Source organism: Penicillium soppii (genome assembly GCF_028829465.1).
Source record: "Penicillium soppii strain IBT 18220 chromosome Unknown utg000007l, whole genome shotgun sequence".
NCBI classification, from domain to species: domain Eukaryota; kingdom Fungi; phylum Ascomycota; class Eurotiomycetes; order Eurotiales; family Aspergillaceae; genus Penicillium; species Penicillium soppii.
Window position 1 is genome coordinate 892,671 of NW_026643237.1, and position 14,517 is coordinate 907,187.

General features: G+C 45.4%; 5 protein-coding genes across 5 annotated transcripts; 2 read left to right on the top strand and 3 right to left on the bottom strand.

Moving 5' to 3' along the window:
* Positions 1-394: 394 nt before the first annotated feature.
* Positions 395-1,908, top strand: N7529_009601 (uncharacterized protein; the record flags this gene model as incomplete). Its single annotated transcript, XM_057245128.1, has 4 exons — positions 395-775; positions 824-1,475; positions 1,521-1,596; positions 1,659-1,908. The coding sequence occupies 4 exons, from the start codon at positions 395-397 to the stop codon at positions 1,906-1,908; spliced, it is 1,359 nt and encodes a 452-aa protein (XP_057093391.1).
* Positions 1,909-3,727: 1,819 nt separating this feature from the next.
* On the bottom strand, positions 3,728-4,831 carry N7529_009602 (uncharacterized protein; the record flags this gene model as incomplete). The annotated part of the gene is made up of 4 exons (XM_057245129.1): positions 3,728-3,982; positions 4,034-4,343; positions 4,394-4,423; positions 4,557-4,831. 4 exons carry the CDS (start codon positions 4,829-4,831, stop codon positions 3,728-3,730), a joined length of 870 nt encoding a protein of 289 aa, XP_057093392.1.
* A 2,621-nt stretch (positions 4,832-7,452) lies between these two features.
* On the bottom strand, positions 7,453-9,407 carry N7529_009603 (carotenoid oxygenase family protein; the record flags this gene model as incomplete). The annotated part of the gene is made up of 3 exons (XM_057245130.1): positions 7,453-8,604; positions 8,657-9,299; positions 9,358-9,407. The coding sequence occupies 3 exons, from the start codon at positions 9,405-9,407 to the stop codon at positions 7,453-7,455; spliced, it is 1,845 nt and encodes a 614-aa protein (XP_057093393.1).
* Positions 9,408-9,882: 475 nt separating this feature from the next.
* N7529_009604 (phytoene synthase) lies at positions 9,883-11,924 on the top strand (the record flags this gene model as incomplete). Its single annotated transcript, XM_057245131.1, has 7 exons — positions 9,883-9,905; positions 9,961-10,060; positions 10,114-10,282; positions 10,316-10,484; positions 10,530-10,703; positions 10,765-11,055; positions 11,111-11,924. The coding sequence occupies 7 exons, from the start codon at positions 9,883-9,885 to the stop codon at positions 11,922-11,924; spliced, it is 1,740 nt and encodes a 579-aa protein (XP_057093394.1).
* A 434-nt stretch (positions 11,925-12,358) lies between these two features.
* N7529_009605 (phytoene desaturase family protein) lies at positions 12,359-14,147 on the bottom strand (the record flags this gene model as incomplete). Its single annotated transcript, XM_057245132.1, has 4 exons — positions 12,359-13,306; positions 13,353-13,886; positions 13,937-14,058; positions 14,120-14,147. The coding sequence occupies 4 exons, from the start codon at positions 14,145-14,147 to the stop codon at positions 12,359-12,361; spliced, it is 1,632 nt and encodes a 543-aa protein (XP_057093395.1).
* Positions 14,148-14,517: the final 370 nt, after the last annotated feature.

Here is a 14,517-nt window from a genome sequence, read left to right on the forward strand (position 1 = left end):
CCCATGTCCATCCGACAGTTAGATGCAATCCAAAGAAGGGACCAAGGTCGAAACGCCAGATTTTAGCAGTACGAAAAGGAGATTTTCTTCCGGTGGCATATGGACAAATTTTATCACCTACATTTCTCCTTCTAGTTCCGTTACAGAATAAGACGTATCTATAGGAATCTATTCAATGCAGAATCTATCACATACGACCATAGGGTGAGAGAGGTGAGGTAGTCAGTTACTGCCGCATTTGAGCACCTGCCTGATTAGTGATGGAGCCTTCCTCACCTTTTACTTTGTTTACCTTTTACCACTTCATCACCTTGATTGAGCCCCCAAAAGCATACCTGTCTCGTGCTGTCTCATGCTGTCTCGTGTTTCCTCCACTCTCCATCAGAACAAGCCCATGACGAGCGGTTCATCGAAACACCCACCAACAGACCCGACATCCGCGCCTAGTATGAATCAGTCCACTGGTAGCAAGCGTCGGTCGTCCTCTGGTCGGCGACCGCCCAAGCTCGATGACTATGAGATGAAGCTGGGAGTACCTGGCCGACCCTATATATGGGAGAAAGAAGCAACCAGGGAAACAATTACTGAGCCGGGGCACAACAAACGACATGATCGTAGCCTACCCCTTGGGGAGCGACCGCTGGATGTTCTATTACGAGAGCTTTCGGGCTGGGATTCGGCTTCGAAGATCGGGAGCCAGTACGGTCATTACCTCACCACCAAGATCCTCTGGCAGCATTCCCAGGTTAGAGACCTGGCAGACATAAATACTACGGTCTGCGAGGCCCTCAATCTCCCCAATTGGGCAAAAGCGACGGCTTAGGAGTATCTTTCCGGTTATGGAGATTGGAGTCAGTTTATCGATCACATCGCCAAATACCCGATCGCAAAGCCTGGGAACCCCATTCTCATTGGAGCATTCTCGAATATTCGAGATCAGCAGTCGCGAATAGAAGGAGCTTGTATTGCGTTGTTTGGAGACAGACCACCCTTCCCGATTGCCAAAAAGCGCAGAAGACTCACCAACATGTCTTCCCCCGGACAGCTCGAGACGAGCGGCACTCCCAACACCTCCCCCGGCCAACTTATGACGAGTGGCACTACAACCCCCTTTACCGCGGAAAAACTGGAACAGATCACAAGAAGATTACAAAATCTGAGTCTAGAGAGCAGGGAAACGGCAAATACTGGAGGTTTCACGGCGCTGGTGACATCCATTGGAATAAAGCAGCCGTTTGGCAATTTCGAAGCAAAGAGGCGAACGCATGAAGCGAAGATCAATATGAGCTTCGTCAATTTGCTCTACACGATCTGCTTATTACTGCCGACCGAGTTAAAGTGGGACAGTATCCAGCATCATCTCAATTTGCATGTCGGTGAGGCTAAATACAAAGCAATTGTCGACGGTGGTCTGGTAGATCCCGATGGGGAAATGCAGGTTTTACTTGAAGTCAAGGCTATGCATCTGTCATCGAGTTCGATAAAGGAGGTCTTGATGTAACAGGGACTTGAGATGCTAGCATGGATTACTGCAACGCTCGATATTGAAGAGTCAAAGGGACCAAGAGTTCAAATAATCGATTCACCGATCAGAAGGTAGGTGTGATCATGATCCCTATATCAATGCTAAACAAACATCACTAATCAGCTGCCTATAGATGGGTGATGTTAGCGCAATACGCTACAGAGATATATTTTATTGTCGCTGAGCTGCATGAAGAGTACATCGAGTACTTGGTTACAGGCAGACGCTCTTTGAAAGCCTTCGATAGCAACGCACATCTAGCAATGCAGTTACTGGGGCCCTTCAGCATTTATTCCGCCGAAGAGATGCGGGCCGTTGGTCTTCTTGTTGTCGCGCTTACCGTTGTCCAGCACCGGGATTGGAAGAAGAGCAAGGAGGATTAGATAGGAAAGGAAAGATAAATCCTTAACATAGACTCCCGGACCTTGAAATCAAAGATATATATTCCCCTAATTTGTGCGAGTAAACTCTCTTTGGAAAAAACCATCGGCTAGCATACGTGCTTCCGCGGTCGCGGCAAGAAATGAATCGGCTCCTGGAGAATCCCGCAGATGAAGTTATCTGCTTGCAAGTGTTTGAGAACGGGATAGGAGAAGCCGGGCAAGATGTTGCAGCGAGAGCGAGAAAGGAAACTGAAAATCGAAGGTGCAGTAGGCTCCGTGGATCAAGCTGGCGAAGCTCAACGCGACTTGCTTCGTCGACTGGAAGACTAGAACAGTTGAAGCTCATGAAAGTAGAAGCGGTGTGCTCAGCATATAAACACTGCGCGTAAGATGGAGAAGAATGTGACTGAGTAGAGAGCTGCTTTCACGTTCACTGTGAGAGATATGGTACTGACTGCGAGTTGTTCTGCGATGTATAGAGGATGATTTGCGGCGATGAGGCAGTGACAAAAATCCACAATTCCGAGGCTGTAAGCCCTGTGGAGTTTCCTCGGGGAGTACACAGCATGAACATGTAGGTCACTGGTAGAGCTATAGAGCTGCCGGCATTGTAAGTATGAAGGGCGAAGGTCGAATGAAGATTGTTGTACGCGTGACGAGCGCTGGATATGTTGTTGATGTACGACTCAAGAGCTTCGCCGATAATGGCGGCGAGCTACAGTAGAACAAGAATATTAAATTGCTATTCCACTTGCCGGTCGAGCTAATATCCTTCGTAGTGAGATTTTTGGGAACCTTCGCGGAAGGCATCGCATGAGAGCCGGCAAGCAGATCGAAGAGTTGAGTCCCGCGAAAGTTGAGGGCCTACTTGAGGCTGGTCGACATCGAGTGAAAGTTATCCGCGCCAGCTAGTGCAGGAACGAAATCGGAGATCGAGGGCTCTTTGAAACCGGAGGAGGATGAAATTGTAGTGGATATGAAGGAGAAGAGAAAGGCTGACGCGGGGTCAACAATGTGAAGAGCACTAAAGTGTGTATGACAGCACGGAGCAGTAGGATTGTATGCGAGGAGCATTTAGGTTGGCCTGGCCAGTAAATTTCCGATGAAGAGAAACACTGATTGAAGATCTCAAACAGCCGAGATCGTCGAATGGGTCGTTCTCTCAAGGGCTGGAGATCGGCGGTATGGACGTTCATGGCTTCTGGAGTTCCGGTTGAACTCTGACTGGTGGTGCTTTGGGGGTCCGCAGATGCACCGGAAGTCTCACTGACGAACGACCGCGCCACGGGCTTAGTGCTATTGGGCTCTTCTTGGGGCACTAGAAGTGCTATTCAATCCCTCCTTCTGCCCAGCATCATCATGGGAGACAGTGGCAACCCCTGACCCTTGTCCTAAGGACCCAGTTGACGGGCCTAGCTGAGTCAATGCCTGGATGACGCATAAGCCACCGAGGAGACCATTAAGTCTTTCAAGTCGTGACCATGGCACACCTATCACGGCACAAACTGGCGATTATCCAACTTCCGTAAAGAAATCACAAACTTATATGTTAACCCGGGAAACTGGTCCGTAGATCTCGCCCACCATCCACCTGGGCGGTTCATAGGCAATGTATCCTCGACACCACTCTATCTTTTTCGGCTACACTACCAATTTTCTTTGGTGCAATTACTGGTACTAAGGTGACAGGTATAATGCGAAAGCCATCAAGAAATTAGGATTCTTAACAGGGTGTTCATTTTCTTACAGCAACGTCAACCTTGAAAATAAGCAAACCAGGATATCCAGCAACTCAGCCAAGCAATATTATCCCAGCAAATCAATTGCCGCAAATCCTTGGAACATTTGCTACCGTGCTTCCTTGTATAATAGGCCATGTCCATTTTAGAAGCAGGTTCAACTTCTCCAGAAAGTCTTTTCTGTCAACCATATCAAAGTATTTTTGCCCGTAAGCAGGCACGGCAATCATGTGTCCTAGATCTAGGAGCTCCGAGAATTGAACATGAAGCTTGCCATCAAAATAGGATTGGAACATACGGCATCCGCCAGATTGGTCCATCAGAAATACTAAATGCTAATGATATGTTAGTAAAAGACTAACTATACCTAAGAAGGAAAGACAAACCGGGAAAGTAAAGTAGCACTCGCCCGACCGATCCTTATCAGACCGACTCTCATCCGGCCGATACTTATACGACCTTTCCTGATCAACCCGGGTCATTTCTCGGTGGGTTAATGCGGCGATCGCAAAGAGCTCCATCGAGGAAGGCCGTTTATCACCACATTTTTCTGGGTTGCGGAACCCGACCAGTGAGCGCTGGTGGCCCTTGTGCTTATGGCAGCTCAGTGAATCCAGAGGAAATTCCAGCTTCTCGGTATTTGTACATTCAAAGTCGAGAAACCTCCGGGTGCCTGAGAGTAGTGAATATGTGTCACTAGAGTGCAAGTTAGTATTTGAGAGATATAAGATACTTTATCCACTAACCGGTCTACTTTCCATCCGCCAATGGGGATCCTAGAAGATTATTAGTAACAAGTTTATAAAGGTCAAGACGTGTACAAGCCCTTCATGGTGGAATTCCTTGAATGAAAATCCACTCCATGGGAAGGTAAAATAGTTATATTGATCGGTCATCATATCTGGAAACATAACCATCTCGAATGACTCGAGAGTCCATGGGTAGGAGTGAGAACCTGGCACTTCAGAGAAGCTTGCCATCTCTAGGAAGGGTGAAGCTGCTAGATCTGAATCGAGAACATCTCGAAAATCGACCCGAGGTAAGAAGTAGCTTGTAACCGATGGCGAAGAAATTGTACCGGTGCGGATATCAAACTGATGAAAATCGACTCCGAGGTCTGAAAGCTGCTCGTCTGTCATAGGAAGCTTCCTATTCTCGCGAAGGGTATTATAGATCCGTTCCATTGTTCGAATTTGGTTTCCAGCGTAGTTAGATCTTGGAGTGCAGGAGAAGTAGAGAGTAGAGAGTAGAGAGGAGTGTAAAAAAACGATGGACACAGTATGTTTGCCGCTTTCGAAACAGGTCATATAAAATTCGGCTATGCAATCACGTTTTCCTAACCCATTTTTTCTAAAAAGGTTCAACTGGTATTGATGACGTCTTGGCCTAGAAGGACCCATTAAACAGCATATATCGTAGGTTGCTGCGTTAAGTGATTACCAAATCCACCTTAAAAGGTGTCGGAGCTGTGTCCAGCCCCGGAGGTACCGCTTGTATACGGACCGTGGAACATTTCCATGGTTCTTCTCCATATCAATCAATGCAGAAGTATCACCGTTCCCCAAGGGTTTACGAGCCTTGCTTTTGTGCTTTTGCTTCTTCTTTTCCGTAACACACATCGTCGGTATCTTCTTACACCTCGCTATCGCTATTCATACACGATTACTCGATCCCTCGATATCACGATTTCATCTTTCGGAGCCCTCGCACATCTTCCATACGATTGTAAAATCCTTTGTCTAGCTCCACTAAAGACATCATGCAACCAAAGAGTTTGTGCCTTTACCTCCGATGCAATCGATGGAACTCTATCTTAACCTTTTCGGCTCTAGGTGACACTATAAATGGTAGAATGTTGTGAATAGAATAGCATTCAGAGAAGACAAAGGAAGGGAACAGCATCCAAACTCTTCGACTGATTACGAAATTCCAATCTTAAAGACGATATACGGAAATAATGGCGGCCTTTTTTCACCTGCCATTAAATAGAGTGGCAGGTCTAGCTCGATAGTGCACCCGTTTTCAAGTTTAAAATCGCCTCCGTTAAGAGGCATCCAGTCGTCATCTTTCATTCCGACCTTTATTATTTGCTATGTCAAATGTCTAAAGATCATTCCCTAGGCAACAAAAAGAGCACGGGTTAGCATCTTAAGGATGACTTATTGTTTATCTGGCGTATACTCAAATATTCGAATCTTTTCTCGCTCTATCATAGCTTCGTAGCGACGTAGGAAGTCATACTCGACTTTTGAAAATACTAATAAATCGAATCCGGCCTGCTCGGCGTAAAGCTTTTGGTTACTTAAGACATTTAAAAAGTTGTCTAGTCCATTATAGACAAAATGGATCGCCATAATTTAGAACTTTAATTTCTTCACAAGTTGTTAGGTAAAATATACAACGGAAAAATCGCGAATTCTAATCTTGTTGGACTTGTGTACCACATTCTGGAATCGCAGGGCCATTTCAACAGATCCCATCAGTGAATCGAACTTTCCACCGCGCTCAGCTAGTTGTGCAGCCGGACCGATGAATCGCTCCTTGCGGGAGAGTTTGCGCACCCGTTAACTCCACGCTGATGTGAACTTGCGCTCATTAACTAGGTGGTTTACATGACGGTGTAAAGGCGGTAACTTAGGCGGTTACAATCTATATAGGAATCAGGCCCAAAAGCCGCTGACTATGAAATGGAAATTTTCTATCACTTTCATTTCTCTATTTGGTTTTGTTACAAAAAGATGTGTCTATAACATTCTATTTAAACTTGATACAAGCACATACGACCATAGGGTGTGGAAAACAGGGCTTCCCGTCCGCTCAGCCGTACTTAAGCCACACGCCGGTGAGTTAGTAGTTGGGTGGGTGACCACCAGCGAATCCTCACTGTTGTATGTTGTTTGCATTCATTTTTTTGGATTCGTTGGGAAATTTCATCTTGCCACCCTACTGCGAAATACACGATTTATTTATGACTTAGTTCTGCGCCACCTACATTATTGGATCGTTTACCCAACCATATCGGCAAGCCCACTAGTCCTGATTCGGAAGATTTCCAGATGAATAATGTTCCCCGAACATACTTCGTTTAGTACTGAAAGGACGCGCGCATCGGCCCTGAAACGAAGAACTGGAGAACTTGGCAAGGAAAGGTGAAAGATTGATCTAGAGTTGCATGCAGTTCCAGGTTGACCAGTGAAAGGGCAAAAAGTAGGTGACTAATCACGATAGTCCGTAGTGAGCTATCTGTCCGTCAGCCCTACAAGCTATTCATAAACTGTCGAGGAGTCGGCGTACATTATAGAAGTCCAGAGAAATGGTCATCATCTCTTGTAGCACGTGTTTATTGGTTGTAGTGTTGGAGGGGGGTTTGTATGTGCCACATTCCAGTATTAATTGGGACGGTGAACTGGCCCCTGAAGTCTGGCGTGTCGAACAACATATGAGGCGTAGAGAGACGGACACCAAGTAGGAGCAAGCTGGGCGAGAGACCACAGATGAGAGTGGAGAAATTCACGCGAGGCACAGCACCGACCGCCATCCAACAACCAATGAGACAGAGGCCTTGGGCTGTGTGGGTCGCAGCGTTCTGAGCAGCGCTTAGTTAAGCCAGCATCGCGCAGGCCTACAGTTGTAAACAATTTCATTCTGTTCCTTGGATTCGGGGAATCCTACTACTACTACTACTACTACTATTGTACGTGTCGCTGTAGTTACGAATTGATATAAGCTGTTTGGATAAAACTTGATCGACCTTGATTGTGAATACCAATGACTGTATCGGATATCTGAAAGTGCTGTACAAAACTTATATTGAATACATCCGATAGCTCTCGACTGGCCGCTGGTTATAGATTTCCTCCTCGGTAAACCAACTTCCATGCAGTCCATACGGCACACGCTGAGGCAGCAAGATGCGAGCGACCACCTTCTGCATCCCTTTCGCATCGATGACCCATAGCTCGCTACGAGCGTTGGTGAGTGCATTGCCCTCCATATCGAGCTGAGATTCATCAAAAACAAAGGTCAAAAGCCATCCATCATCTTCTGATGTCCCGTTCTTTCGGGGCACAAAACTACATTCTTGAGCATACCACCCAGTGGGCATCTGAAAGACCTTTATAGCATCGTTGGGATCTTCCGAACCTAGGATATCCAGAACGGATCGGCCATCCACACAACCAGTCACAGAAACAGGGGGTTCTTCAAGACCCTTCTTAATCAAAACGCCAACGTCCAGTTTCACCAAACAATCGATTTTAGTGGCTCGCCCGAGCGCCGCAGTAAATGTGCCGTTCACTACAGAACAGCCATAGACAAATTGGGTTGGAGACATTGCGAGATATTTGGGTACATGCGAGAACTCAAAAGGTATGGCGGAGAGTGCCCATTGGTGATTGATCGTGTTCGAAAAAGCAGTCAAGTCAAACTGATAGTAATATAGTCGGCATTCCTCCTCGCCAGTTTGGACAGGTGCCGGAGGTGAGATATTGCCGGCGCTGAAAATCATCGCAGGACTAGTCATACGACATACAAGCATATTCACAGCTATTATAGTGTCCGTATACTTCCCCAGTTCGTCCCATGTGTTGACTGAGTGAAAAATACAGCAGGATCTCGTTTCGAACCAGCGAACTCGACTTGGTGTGTGTCTTGGGAAAACGCCGAAGCGTGTACATCCCTCAGAGTCATAAGCAATGACCGGTTTATTGAAAAGAAGGTTAGTTGGATCAAGGGAGAGCGGAAGGTCGATAATGACGGTATGTTTGTGAGAGACACCAAAATCATGCATCATCTTAGGAGATTCAATTCCCGGGACAGGCATGTTCAGCAGAGGGTCTGCCTGCTTTGATGGATTATTCTTGAGCTCTAAGGTAGGTATGACCGAGTAGTGTACGAAAGGCGCGAGGACGGTTGGATGAAAAAGAATCAACTCTAGGGTATGCGGGTCTCTCCGAGGCTGTATTTTTCAGTAAATGCATGAGAATAGAAACCGAGAACATTGATCCTACATGTGCAGTAGTCCATTCTTTCATGAAACCAGTCAAACCGAGTCCCCCGAACCCTGACAAAGAAGGAGCTAAGTCTTGTGGCTCTCCCTCCGCTCTCCGGCCGTTAAACCATCCGACTGTTCCTAGGTCTGGCAGCGAGACCCTCATTGGCGGTCCGCTTTCGCACATGGCTAGCACTCGTCCATCATGATAAATTATATTGGTGTTAGCCACACTGATCTTCTTTATTGGCCTCGATGAGTTGTTGAGAAAGGATCGCAGAACATAAAATATCATACGACAGATTCTGTTGACTATCCATCCTAAAGTCGCCTTTGGGTTAATCAATGTTGCAATGCTGGGCAATATTGGGATGCGAAGTTCGGGATCCGCCTCAGCAGCCAGATAGACATCAGTCAAGACATATTGATTTGTGTATTCAGGTTGGATGCCTGATTTCTTATTTGCCTTGAAAAAGACGCCACTGAGCATTCCATCTCCATCAAACCAGTGGGCGTCTCGTCCTAGCTCGTTGTTTGTCACCGGATTGCCCCCGTTGCGGACATATTGTCCGCCAACGAGTTCCTCAGGTATGATCCCGACAAACTCACAGGGTGTGGCAGATCCGATATTGTGTATTGGAGCAAAGTTGCCTTTCAGATACCTAGTTGAATTCCGAACAAGTCAGTTCAGTCCGGAAATCAAACGATTCATGTGCATACTGGTGTGTTTTCGATTCCGTAAACCCATGACTGTGAGATTGATTTACCATGGTTGCGAACATTGGGATTGAGTATTAATGAGAGTACGCAAGGATAGCATAAATTTGTACCGGAATATGCTATATCAATACTTTCATCGCCCATATTTGGAAGTATGTAAGGGCCGAGATCTGCAAAGTATTACCTCTTTGAAGAGAAAGTGGGACAGCGTCGTACGAGAGACGATCTGCAAGCGTACTAATGACTTTACAAGCTTTGGCGTATCCTACATATCTAGTATTGAAACTTTAAATTCGTGGAAGCGGGTCAATGTGGATTTTTAAGTTCAACCAGTTGTTTCTATATTTTATGAACACAAAGAATTGAAACCGACCCATCGGTTTCTTTTCATACACCGCTAAAACTGCATGAGCTGCGCACTCCCATTTTATTTGATTATCGACTCAATGGTTGCTACTTCTTAAAAAAAAATAATCACAATCTTGAATTTCATTAATTCTAGACTTCCATCGTACATAGCCAGCTATGGGGCTTGATTATTTTTTCATGTAAGTTCTGCTGGACACTATGTGAAGAGAGGTGTGTTCAGTTAACAAACACAAGGCATGCAAAATATAACATACCGCCAGCATTGGCTATCACAATATTCTACGGTCCATTTTTCACACGCACAGATATCCAAAAGATCTTGATACTTTCGGTGGTAAGTCTCACCCTATCCATGGATGTCCAAAATTGAGGATCAACCGGTGATAGATAGCTGTCATCTGGACAACTCCATGGGATTCGTTCCTCATTCATACTCGCGTATGGACATATCCTACCGACTCCATTGTCGGATACACTCTTTTCAATATACCACTCGAGGAGGTATTCTTTTTTATCATCCAAACGTATAACACCAGCATACTCTACATTTTGCTTGGTAAACAATTGGTGCTGCCAATCTATTTACTAGGACCGTTTGGCCACCCAGACCACATCAGCCTGATATTATGGAGAGATGTTGGTACCGTTTTCTTTTCAGGAGCGGCAGCTCTGGGAATGATGTGTATCTATTACGGTGGGCTATACACGTATATGGGCTTGATTCTCACCTGGGTGTCCCCAATCATGCTCCTCCAATGGTAAGATCGGATCTAAGAGATAAATACAGTTTACTGATCGTTTAGGCTCTTGACATATCGCTTTTTGCTGGCCCTTCCGCTTGTCAACACTTTGGTTCCTATCCTCCTACCGACCACATACCTTTGGTTGGTGGATACAGTTGCCCTCAGGAAAGGTACATGGATTATAGAGCCAGGAACTAAATTAGGTATCCAGATCTGGTCTGGTCTAGAGATAGAGTAAGTTCATACAATCTCCCAGAATCTGAATATTTGGGACATTTAGCTAAGCCCATGTTAGAGAGGCACTCTTCTTTTTTGTGACTAATCTTATGATTGTTTTCGGCCTTGTTGCAATTGACAACGCAATTGCGCTGCATGAGTACATGGTATTTACGTCCACCAGTCCTGTTGGCGAATCGCCTTCAATCGCCAGTCTCATTTTACCATTTGTCAACGATAATCGGCAATACGACCTTGATTTACTCCAGAATTTTTCCCAGGCTGTTTCAATTCTGCAAAATAAAAGTCAGAGTATGTGGTTGGGGAGCACGACCTTTGAAGGCCAGCTACGAATGGACCTGATTGCATTGTAAGAACACTAAAATATCGAATATTAGACAATGCCATTGACTTCTATCCTTCAGGTATTCGTTCTGTCGCAAGGCGGATGATTTGATTGATGATGCACCTGACCGTGAGATTGCAAAGTATTGGATCAAGGAATGTGCCAGATCGTTGAATGTGAGGTTTGATTCCGTTGGAACGAAAACCGAGGACCCAACTGCCTATCTCAGATTGACGGAATGGATTCCAGCCCCATTGTATGGCCCGCTCTATATACTGCCAGTATCCCGGCTCTTGAGGGAACCACTTTTCTGCCTCCTTGAAGGGTTCAAAACAGATTTGGAATTTGATATCAAAAGGAACCAATTCCCCATTGCAACGGAGAGAGACTTGGAGCTATACGCCTACCGTGTAGCTGGTACTATCGCAGAACTTCTTCTCGATATGGCTTTTCGTCAATATTCACCCACCATTGATGATGCCGACCGTTTTCAAATTATATCCTCTGGAGAACGCATGGGTCAAGCTCTGCAGTATGTGAATATTGCACGTGACATTGTGCAGGATGCTTCCATAGACAGAGTCTATATTCCAACATCATGGCTCTCTGATGTGGAGCTTACACCCTCACTGGTGGTCAAGAATCCCAACGACCCCAGAATTGCTATTCTTCGAAGACGACTTCTTGATAAGGCAGATACCTGTTACAGAGGGTCACAAGCCTCGATTGATAGGCTCCCGTCAAATGTCAGAGGCCCTATTCGAGCAATCGTGATGAGTTACATGGAAATAGGGCATGTCATCAGAGAAAATGAAGGAAAAGCCGGGAACGAGAGACTGAAAGTGTCATTCTGGAGAAGAGCTAAGGTTGCATGGTTGGCGATGGCCTTGTAGTGTCGAGATTGTGACGAGTCCAAGGTGCATGATCGGCTACGAGGATGAGATATGCGAGAGGATCACCCGTGTCTCAGCTATTGGTCTGTCTGGACTCAGTCCTTTCTGGGCTTCATCTTGCTTCGATCCTTCACTGGCTTATTTTATTTATGGTGTATTTGTTAAATCGTCTTGGCTTGTTGAGTTCGCCTTGTATACGCAGGCTCTCGACTATTCTATTGCATGCCTACTTCTTCTCCAATTGATGCTTTCTATGGAGCTAATCTACTAGTTCTACAGCTAACTATACTATCTTTTGTCCTACTGATTACTGATCAGTCTAGCGAAGAAAAAAATAACACCTCTCTTTCAATGTTGAGAAAGCCCATACATAGATGCCATTTTTTCAATACTTAGTATAATACTGCAATTGGTATTGACTTGGACGACATGACCTAGACAGTTTTCCATAAATATTTCAGATTCAGACACCACACCCATGAAGCAACAAAGATAGAGATAATAACACAACTTCCATATACTGACCATCTGAAAGCTTCAGTTTCCATCAAATAGGGCTTTTCCATGTCATGTTGATGACATATCTGTTGACTCACAATCTTGCTGCCTGCCAAACAAATGGGAACACCTGTACCTGGGTGCGTGCTGGCGCCAACAAAGTATAATCCCCTGATTTTGTCATGTCGAGTCTTGGGTCGAAAGCTCAATACATTGAAGAATGAGTGCGAGAGCCCCAGAATTGCCCCTTTGTCTAAGTTGAATTTCTCCTTCCAGCTGAACGGGGTTTCAATCTTCTCAGATAGGAGACTATCACGCAAGCCGCGAGCACCGGTGCGAGATTCAATGGTCTCAAATGCGGCTTCCCGCGCTTTGGATATGATAGTATCAAAGCTCGTGGCCCAAGAACTGTTCTCCGCCAAATGACCGACAGGAATCAGTACCACTACTGCTTCTCTATCGGGTGGAGCAGCCGTTGGATCAATCCGGCTGGGCACGTTCACATAGAAGGATAACTCCGAAGGAATCCCATGATCTTTGAAGATAGAGTCAAAGCTCCCACGATAATCATCGGCCAGGAAGATATTATGTGTCTGGAGCTCTGGGATGATGCGGTCAAATGACCAGAAGAATGTAATACTGCTGCAGGATGTGGGCCGTCTTTTAAGCGACTCAGCAAAGGGAGACTTTGGCAAAAGCTCGTTATACGCATATACAAGATCAGCGTTTACAACAACGGTATCTGCAGTCAAAACCTCGCCAGAAGTAAGGACAACACCAGTTGCTATGCATGAATTTCCGGAAAGCTTGATAGAGGAAACTGGCGCATTGAGACGATATTCCACGCCTAGGCGTTTTCCAACACCTGCCAAGGCTTCCAGGACCTGATACCATTAGTCCAAAAGTAATAAAGTAGGCGAGGGGACATACGATCTGGAACCCTCCGACAGGATACCAAATTCCATTGGCAAGCTCTGAGTATTGAAGGAGGGAATAAGTCCCCGGCGCTTCAAATGGACTCATTCCGAGATACATGCTCGTAAATGTAAACGCCCTTCTCAGTTTTTCGGAGACAAAATACTTGCTTGCTCTGCTGTAAATGCTCGTAAATGGATGTAAAGCCATTGTGGATAGTAGAAAGCCAGGTCGAAGCATACTAGAAAAATTGGGGAAGTTCTTGTTCAAGACATGAATTGCAGATAGATCATAATGATGACCCGATTCTCTCATGAATGATAAGAATCGCATAAACCCCTCTTTGCCTTCATGGCGCTCGATCTCCCCTTTCATTCTGACCATGTCTGTCGATAGTTCAACTGAATCATGATCCCCAAACCATATTCGGTAATTGGGCTCACACTTCATCAATTGGATGCCTTCAGCTTCTAGGGATGTGTTCAGGTCTAGAAAGGTCTTCTCAAATATCTCAGGCAATAAAAGAAGGGATGGTCCTTGGTCAAATCTCTGCCAACTTGTGTTAGTTGGAGATACACAAGATAAAAGGTAGAACAAACATAGCCATCCTCCTGGATGAGAGAGCATCTGCCACCAATAAAATTGTTCTTCTCTACCACGGTTACTGTAAACCCTTCTTTTGCTAAACGAGCAGCGATGGCGACTCCTCCTGCACCAGCACCTACGTAGTAACGATTGTTTGTTAATATAGAACGAATTGAGTATTTTGGAACCGTACTTACCAACAACAATCGCCGTTGGTCTCTTCATTGAGATAAAAGTGTACCCGCGACTCCCTAGCCACGATGTCTGAACATATTCTGAGTACTAGTTTTAGGTATTATCTCTCTGTAACACATCCAACACAACTCTTAGCTAAGAATAGTGATGTATGGGATCTCGGGCAAGAGAACTTGGTAGAATAATACAGTATGTGTGGGACAAAGTGAAATAGAACCTCCTAATTTACGGTGAACAAAATCTAATCTCCTAGTCGTCAAATAGTTCTCGATACCGTTGTCTCTTGTTCCGGTTAGTGTTTTCAGCTAAGAAAAGATCAGATCGATTGACTAGTTACTCCTTGCATTTACATATTGGTTTGATCAAACAGATCCAGTTTATGGTATATATTTCATATTTG